Raw genomic sequence first — 9466 nt, 5'->3', positions numbered from 1 at the left:
GAAAGAAGGAAATATGAGAATGAGGAAAATCGGGGCGGAACAGGAAAATCATAAAACACACACACACACACACACACACACACACACACACACACACACACACACACACACACACACACACACACACACACACACACATGATTCGTCTGTTCATGAATTATTCTGAGATAAATTAACAATCCTGACGCTGCGCCTCACGTATACATACATAATACACATACATTCATACATACATACATTCATACATACATACATACATACATACATTTAGATAGATAGATAGCTAGATAGACAGATAGCATACAATGAATATATACACTCATTGATGTAAGGAAATGACTGTTAGAGAGAGAGAGAGAGAGAGAGAGAGAGAGAGAGAGAGAGAGAGAGAGAGAGAGAGAGAGAGAGAGAGAGAGAGAGAGAGAGAGATGCATTTGGATGGAGAGGAGCCAGCGACGCCGGGGAAGGAGGGGGGAGGGGAGGGGGGGGGGGAAATTGATGTGTCAGTGTTGTTATTTTTGTTGTTGCTGCTATTTTGGGCGATGGTGGTGGTGGTGATGATAATGGTGATGATGGTGGTGTATGTAGTGATGTTAGTGGTGAAGTTAGCGATGGTGCCGTGTGTGATGACAGTGGTGGTGGTGGTGGTGATGGTGGTGGTGGTGGTGGTGGTGGTGGTGGTGATGGTGGTGGTGATGGTGGTGATGGTGGTGGTGGTGGTGGTGGTGGTGATGGTGGTGGTGGTGGTGGTGGTGATGGTGGTGGTGATGGTGGTGATGGTGGTGGTGGTGGTGGTGATGGCGTTATAATATTTGGGTAATTAAAAACAGGAATAGTCTCAGCGAGGGTAGTAGTAGTAGTAGTAGTAGTAGTAGTAGTAGTAGTAGTAGTAGTAGTAGTAGCAGTAGTAGTAGTAGTAGTAGTAGTAGTAGTAGTAGTAGTAGTAAGAAAAACAACATTCGAAGCAGCGCCAGCAATATTTTCTTTTTTTTATGTTCTTAAGCTGAGACGCATTGCCTTGTGAAGCCCTGTGCGTGCCTGACTTTGACCTCTCTCTCTCTCTCTCTCCTTACCCCTCATTATCTACGTGGTCTTCATTTCCAAGGTCTTACTCCCTCGCCAAATGTATGATATAGTTTCCCTGCTTTTTTTTTTTACCTGTGATTTATTCTATTACTCTCTTTGCATGTACGAGGAAGTCATGTTGTTCCGGGTTGCGATTCGTGGTATGAATTTCCATATGTATGTTTTTTATTTCTATTTTTGCGTCGCTATGTTTTTTGGGACCAGAATTCGTTATCGAGTTTATCTATACGATCGTTTTTATTTTATTGTTTTGTGTATCCGGTTTGCATGGGCTCAGAATATGCATTTTTTTTTATAGCCAAAGAAACAGCTCAAGGGCAAAAAAAAAAGGTGTTAAAAAAAGGCCTTCCAATCGATGTTCCTACAGAGATAAAAGTTATGAGCGGCCAAAAGGGTTATTATATGCTCTAAATTCTTTTCCTTCGTAGATAATTTTCTTCCCGACCTCCTGAGCCAAGAAGTTCGTGATGGGGTATTATATTATAGGATCAGATTGTCTACCCACATTGAGACTCCCTTTGTATCTTGCGGAGGCCTAAATTTGGGGTCCTTGTGTATAGCTTCCAATCCTAAATTTATGGCAATAGTATTAAACTTTCTTATTGAGCGGGAATGATTTCGAAATGTACATCGGTTATTTTTTTTTTCTAAAGGTACATTAATTTTCTTTTTTTTAACTTTTTTATTGAGGGAAATGATAATAACGTTTAACCTTTTCGGAACGTATCCAATGCAGGGTCTCCGTGGTGCAGTGGTTAGCACACTCATCTCACAACCGAGAGAGCCCGGGCTCGATTCCCGGGCGGAGTGGAAAAATTTGGGCGGCTTTTCCGATACCCTACGCCCCTGTCCACCCAGCAGTGAATGGGTACCAGGTAATAATCGGGGGTTGTGTCCCGTCTCCTGGGGTCTGTTCCCTTCTCCTATAATTCCTTACCCTTCTGTCTCTCTCCGGCATATGACCACAGATGTTGCGCCGACTAAACCAAACTTTCCAACTTTCTACGTATCCAATCCTTTTATCTACTCAAACTACTTAACACAACACTACATCCTTAGCAGCAGAGACCCTACCGGTTGTATTTCAAGCTTTCCCTTACCAACTCAAAATCAACGAGGACTTTTAAACCTCTTTTTGCTTGGGGGAATATATTGCGCAGTTTTTGATTAGGTATTCAATCCTTTTTTTAGAACAAAGTTACTTAACACAAACTTTACTTAGCATCAGGGACTAGTGACCATATTCCACCCCTGGCGAAAATAAAACATGTACAGCATCTAATAAACTCCTCTCTCCTTTGTCAAACTCCCCTTACTACTCTTCCAGTCACTTGTAACTTGACATATCTACGCCAAACTATCACTAACCGAGGTAATTAATATGTTAGATGAATGTCTATTAACCCGAAGTAGTAGCTCATAATTAACTGGAAGGATATGTTGATGGTGATGGGCCTGACCTCAAGGGGATGGCCCGGGAAAGGAGAGCTTCTAATGTAAACCTAAGCTATAAGGTCTGGACGCTGCCTTGAAGGGTTCCACGCACACAGCTTAGCATTCAGACCCTTGCAGGAAGCCAAGTGTTCAAGGTCTCGCATATTCTTATCGTTGTTTTTGTTTCTTTTCAATTGTTATGCTTTTATTGTTTATGTGAAGGTGGTATATTTATATTCTCTCTCTCTCTCTCTCTCTCTCTCTCTCTCTCTCTCTCTCTCTCTCTCTCTCTCTCTCTCTCTCTCTCTCTCAATTTGTTACGTTCTTTGCAATTTTATCTAATATTCTTTCTCTCTCTCCCTCCATCCCATTACTCACTGCTCTCTCTCTCTCTCTCTCTCTCTCCTCCTCCCTTCCCCCACCTTCCACTACCACTTCCCTTAATCCTCCTCTTCCTCTTCTTGTCCTTCCTTCCTGTCTCTTCTCTCCCTCTTTCCTTCTCTCTTTTTCCCTTTACCTCTCCCGTCCCTCCATCCCTCTATTACTCTATACCTTTAACTTTCTATCCACTTTTCTATCCTTCCCTTTCATCCTTCCTCCCTCTTCCGCCCTCTCCCATCCATCTATTCCTCTACCTCTCTCTTATTACATACTTCTAACGTCCTATCTTCTCTCTTCTCAATCGTTTCATTCTCCCCTTCTCTCCTGCCCTTTATCTCCCTTATCTTCCGTTCTCTTCTACCTTTTTCAATCCCCCAATTCTTATATCTCTTCCTCCTTTCCTCTCTCTTCTCCCATCTCCCTTTCTCTCACCTCCCGTTCTTTCCTCTCTCCCTCCCACGCCGTCTCGTCAGCCCACTCCCCGCGTGTACAGGACCCCGTGCCGCCCATCCCTACAAGCAAATACCGCCTGTCGCCCACGCAGAGGAAGGTGCTCGGCGATGGCACGGAGGAGCTCACTCTGGATGACGGGGGTACTGTCTCTCTCTGTCTGTCTGCCCTGTGGATCGGTAACTCTGGCTTGTCGGTCTGTCTTGTAGCGGCGTCTCCCTCCTCAGCGTCCTTTTCCTTTTATTGTCTCGATGTCTGTTTCTGCCTATGTTTTGCCTTTTAGTTGCCCCTCTCTCCCAGCCTTCCCATTCTTTCGTCTTGCCTTCATGTTGACTGTTTTTCTCTCTTAACTTTCTTACCTGTTTATATTGATTCTCTGTATCTTAGCTCCTTCTTTCCCAGCCTTCCCTGTTTCTTTCCTTGATTTCATGTTGTCTGTCTCTGTATATTATTGTTACCTGTTTATATTGCTTGTCTTACTCTTTCTCCTCCTTCTCCTCCTCCTTTTATCTTATGGTTTTCACTTTGTATTTGGTTTTGTTGATTGCTTTTTCTCGCTGTGGTTCCCCGATTCATTCCCTCACTCTCATTCACAGGCTCATTCCATCGTCTGCCATTCTCTTCCCGTTCATCATTCACTGTTTGGCTTTCACACCTTCCTTTCCTCTCTCGCCCACCTTTCCTGTTTTGACCCTGTACTCGACCTGTCTGTTCCACACTTGTCACCGTTTTGGGGTCATATTCTATTCCTGTCAACACGTTTTTCTTTTATGTATTTATTGCTGTCATGTTTTTTTTAACTTTTTATTGATAGACTGACTCGGTTTTTTTCCCTACCTGTCACGCCTCCTCCTCCTCCTCCTCCTCCTCCTCCTCCTCCTGTCTATTCTGTCAGTTTGCGTTCCTCCCTTTCTCATTGATGTATGGCTGTCTCCTCCTGTCTCTCGGTTAGTCCTGCCTCCTCCTCCTCCTCCTCCTGTCTTTTCTGTAAGTTTGCTTTCCTCCTTTTCTTATTGATGTATGGCTGTCTCCTCCTGTCTCTCGGTTAGTCCTGCCTCCTCCTCCTCCTCCTCCTGTCTTTTCTGTAAGTTTGCTTTCCTCCCTTTCTCATTGATGTATGGCTGTCACCTCCTGTCTCTCGGTTAGTCCTGTTTCTCTTTGCTTTCCCTTTTGTTTAGTTATTTTTTTTTCATTTTCTCCCATTTTTCTCTTTGTTATTTTCTTCTCCACCGTCTCTCCTGTCTTCCCTCCCTCTCTCCTTTTCCTGTCATTCACGTTTTCCTTCTCGTGTTTATTTTATTTTCTCTCAACATTTCTCTGTTATTTTCTTCCCCTCCTCCTCCTGTACTTTTCCTCCCTTGTTCCAGCTTTCTTTAATCATGTTTCCTCTATTTATCTTTCTATTTTCCCTGTTTCCTCTTCTCCCCTTTTCATTTTCCCCTATTTGTCTGATTCAACCTTTCCTTCGCTTCTCCTTCTATCCTTTTCCTCCCTTCCTCCAGCTTCCTTTAATCATGTTTCCTCTATATTTCTCTTTCTGTTTTCCCTGTTTCCTCTTCTCCCCTTTTCATTTTCCCCTATTTGTCTGATTCAACCTTTCCTTCGCTTCTCCTTCTATCCTTTTCCTCCCTTCCTCCAGCTTTCTTTAATCATGTTTCCTCTATATTTCTCTTTCTATTTTCCCTGTTTCCTCTTCTCCTCTATTCCTTTTCCCTTATTTCTCTTCCTTCTTCGTTTATTTTGCTTCTGTTTCCGTTTTCCTCTTTTTTCCCAGGTTTGGTTTTTCTGTTCTTATGCTTTCTCCTGTTTTCCTCCATTCTCTTATCTCCTTCTTTCTCCTCTTCTTTGTCCTTCCCCACTTCATCCCTTCACCCTTCCTTCCTTACTCACCCTTCCTTCCTTACCCACCCTTCATCAGCTCATCCTCCCTTTCACCTTGTCGCGTCTCCCTAATGTCTCTGTGTTCCCTTCACCCTTTGCCTCTCCGCCCCCTGCCGCGCCGTCGACCCCTGCCAACCTGACCCATATCACACCGTCCCTTCCTCCCCTGCTCTTCGCCAAGCTGTAACGCGTTCCCTGCCGTCCCTCTCCCCTGCCTGCGTTTGTTACCCTGTCAAATGCATACGAGGAGCAAATTCACTTACGTAGACACGAAAGAATAAATAAAATAGATTAAATAAAAGCTAGATAGACTGTTCCTGTATAACGTAGTGTTGTAGAAAATGCTTGAACTAACGTACGAGTTTGTGTAGGAAAAGAAGGTGTACAAGGAAAGGAAAAATAAAAAAAACAAAGGTCTCTCCATATTAGGTCAAAAGGGGAACTTTAAAAATGTAATAAAGGGAATATTCAGGATTCTTATTGTTTTATATTTGTGTTTAGTGAGATTGCAATGCTCTGTGCAGGTAAGGGAAATGCAGGCGATTGGAGGAGACGAGTGGAGGCAGTGGAGGTAACGGAGGAAACATGGGAGGAAAGATTATTGAAGAGAACGCTATCAGACATGTGGGGGGTGGGGGGGGGGATTCGTGAGTGCGTGCGTGCGTGTGTGTGTGCCTCCCAGACAGACAGACAGGCAGACGGACTAAATTAGACACACACACACACACACACACACACACACACACACACACACACTGGAAAACAAATTAAATGTGAACTCAATTTAGACATACACAAGGCCAGTGTATGTACGTGTATAGCTCTTGTTGACATGTAGACAGAGAGAGAGAGAGAGAGAGAGAGAGAGAGAGAGAGAGAGAGAGAGAGAGATCTCTCTCTCTCTCTCTCTCTCTCTCTCTCTCTCTCTCTCTCTCTCTCTCTCTCCATACAAATGAGGAACAGGAAGTGACGAAAGAAGAAAAATTAGGTTACCACGGAAAGAAAAAAATATATGTGGGATGAAGGAAGCAGAGCAGGACGCGGAAAATAAAAGAAAATATGTAGGAAAAGAAGGAGAGAAAAAAGGAGGTGGAAGAGGGAAGACGACCCCCAAGAAAGATATTATGATGTGAAAATGTTTGTTTGTTTTTTGCGTGGTGCGATTTTTATTTTTTTATTTTTATTTTTTTAACAACAAAGGAGACAGCTCAAGGGTACTAAGATAGGGAAGGAGTATCTTTGCTTTCTCGTTATTATTATTATTATTATTATTATTATTATTATTATTATTATTATTATTATTATTATTATTATTATTATTATTATTATTGTCATTAACTCTCCGTCTCACCTTATCTTCTCTACCTTATTATCTTCCTCCTCTAACTCCTCCTCCTCCTCCTCCTCCTCTCTTTTTCCCGCTTAACTCCTCATTCTCTTACCTCCTTTCCTCCCCAAATCTTACCTCCCTCCCTCCTTTTCTCTCCCTCCCTCTCTTCCCTCCCTCACGCCACAACTCTCCACACAAGACACTTCCTCTCCTCCCCAACTCTAACTTCTCTCCCTCCCTCCTGTCCTCCCTCCTTCCCTCCCCCTTCACGCCCCAACTTACCTGTGCCCCGTCCCGCAGGTGTCGCCCCGTCTGAGGTGTCTTCAGCCGCCCCGCAGACGCAGAAGGGTGCCGGCCAGACGCCGTACACGATCACTGTGGTGTTGAACCGCGGCAACCAGGGTGAGTAGTTTTAGGAGTAATAGTAGTAATAGTAGTAGTGGTAGTAGTAGTAGTAGTAGTGGTGGTAGTAAAAGTAGTAGTATTCTCCGTTCAGACTAACTTGGCGAATAGGCTCCTCCCCCTTCTCCAAACAAGTGCATATCATTGGCCAGTCCACGAACAAGCCACGCCCCCTCTCCATCTCAGGCTACATGTGATTGGTGGATGCTGGGAAGAGGCTGAATCTTATTGGTGCACGCTGGGCTGGGATGGGCGGGACTTATATTAGTAGTGGTAGTAGTAGTAGTAGTAGTAGTAGTAGTAGTAGTGATGGCGCGTGGGAAATACAAGATGGTGTGTTTTGTGAAGGAATTTGCCCAAAACTCTGGGAAAGAAAAGACGAAAAGGAAAACGATAACGAGAGAAAGAGGGGGACGGAAAAGGTAGCAGAAGAGGAGAGAATAAACGAGGAATTCATGAAGCGAAAAGAGGAACAGGAAGCGTACCGATAGAAAAAAAAGTATGCGACGGGCGGTAGAAAAGTAGAACGAAAAGAAAACGAAATGATAAGTAAAAGAAAATAATAATAAGGCTGGCTATATGATGCCTAGTATGTTTTGCTTTTTATGAGTAGATCAATAGATGGATAGATCGATATTAACCAAGCGGTGAAAGAAAGAGAAAAACAGGAGGAATAATGGAAGAGAAAGACGAACATGATGGAGGAAGAGATGGAGGAAAAGGAGCAGGTTGAGGAGGAGGAGGAGCAGGTGTTGGAAGCTCTGATTGTGATGGAAGAGAGCGAGGCGGAGGAGGAGGAGGAGGAAGAGGAGGAGGAGGACCAGGAGGAGAAGTGATGATGATAGAGGAGAAGGGAGTGATCGTAGAAGTGATGGAGGAGAATGGAGGAAGAAAAGGAAGAGGGAAAGTTGAAAAGGAGGAGGAAGAGGAGGAGGACGAGTTAGCACATCAGTAGATAAGAAAATAATTTAGTGAGCTTCTACAAAGAGTGGAAGACAAGGTGGAGGAGAAAAGCATAATAGTTAATAGGGTGTAATCAGAAGAGGAGGAGGAGGAAGAGGAGGAGGAGGAGGAGGAGGAGGAGGAGGAGGAGGAGGAGGAGGAGGAGGAGGAGGAGAAGAGGAGAAGTACCAGCATACGTTCTTGAAATGGACTAAGAGGAGAACAGAGATAGGAAGGCAGAAGGGAACATGAGGAGGAGGAGGAAGAGGAGGGGGAGGAGGAAGAGGAGGAGGAGGAGGAGGAGAAGGAGGTGAGGGGAATACGAGAAGATGGTGTATTGTGTGCAAGGAAGAAATTTGCATAAAACTCAAGGGAGGAAAATAAAAGAAGAAGAAGAAGAAGAAGAAGAAGAAGAAGAAGAAGAAGAAGAAGAAGAAGATAATGAAACGCAAAGGAGGAGAGAGAAGACTTAAAAGGTTCCCGAAAAAAAAAATATTAGGAGGAGGAGGAGGAGGAGGAGGAGGAGGAGGAGGAGGCCATTGAAGGGATAGGAAAGGAAAAGAACTAGATAGATAAATAGATAGATAGATAGATAGATAGATAGATAGATAAACAGAGAGAGAGAGAGAGAGAGAGAGAGAGAGAGAGAGAGAGAGAGAGAGAGAGTAAACTGGAAAGGAAATAGAGAGAGCAAACTTTTAGTGATGAGAATGGGCAGAAAATACTGACCAAGGAGGAAGAGGAGGAAGGAAACTGGATAAATGTTGTCTGAAACTTTCTATAAACAGGAGGAGGAGGAGGAGGAGGAGGAAGAGGAGGAAGCAAAGCGAGGAAAAATATGTGAAGAGAAAATTTAGAAAAGGAAAATTAAAACACCTGAAAGCTTAATGCAAAAACTAGAATGCAGTAGAAGAAGAGACAGGAGGAGAAGGAGGAGGAAGAAAGGGAACATGAGGAAAAAGAGAGAAGAGAAAAGAAAGCAAGAGGAAGAGGAAGAGGAGGAGGAGGAGGAGAAAGAAGTGATGCTTATAAATAATGGAAGATTAGGCGACAGACAATGAACAGAAAATAAAGCAAAAAATGAACATATCCGATAAGGGTGAATAAGAGAACGTTACATAAGAGGGAAGAGGAAGAGGAAGAGGAAGAGGAAGTATAGTCGGTGGAAATTGATGGATGGAATGCGTTGTAGAGGCGGGCTGTCGGAAATGAGTTTAGGAAGAAAAATAGAGAAAAGAAGCAGAGAAGGAAGAGGAAGAAGAAGAGGAGGAGGAGGGAGGATAAGAGGACAAATGAGGATAATGAGGGTAATTAAAGTTTAAGCAGATGAAATAAATGTGGAAAATACTTTTTTAACATCGAGGAAGAAAAATTATTTAGCTTATTTAAGGAAGAGGAGGAGAAACAGAGGCATGAAGGTAGAAGTAGTAGTAGTAGTAGCAGTAGTAGTAGTAGTAGTAGTAGTAGTAGTAATTGTTATAGTAGTTGAAATAGTAGAAATAATAATGATAATTTAAAAAGACTTAAAATAAAAAGCGAAGATAAAAAATTAAGGAAAAA

General features: G+C 43.3%; 1 protein-coding gene across 3 annotated transcripts in view; it reads left to right on the top strand.

The window, feature by feature from the left end:
* The window catches only part of LOC126988248 (uncharacterized), a 258524-nt gene that overhangs the window by 150812 nt on the left and 98246 nt on the right, over positions 1 to 9466 (top strand). For 2 of the 3 annotated variants that reach the window (XM_050846294.1, XM_050846292.1), the window contains exons 14-15: positions 3375 to 3494; positions 6863 to 6964. In XM_050846294.1, coding sequence (XP_050702251.1) covers positions 3375 to 3494; positions 6863 to 6964 — 222 coding nt within the window. The remainder of the gene's footprint in view (positions 1 to 3374; positions 3495 to 6862; positions 6965 to 9466) is intronic. The other variant, XM_050846293.1, reaches the window with a different exon arrangement.

This window comes from Eriocheir sinensis, chromosome 68, assembly GCF_024679095.1.
Source record: "Eriocheir sinensis breed Jianghai 21 chromosome 68, ASM2467909v1, whole genome shotgun sequence".
Classification (NCBI taxonomy): Eukaryota; Metazoa; Arthropoda; class Malacostraca; order Decapoda; family Varunidae; genus Eriocheir; species Eriocheir sinensis.
The sequence above is the reverse complement of the archived record's forward strand: the minus strand, read 5'-3'. Positions and strand labels throughout refer to the sequence as shown.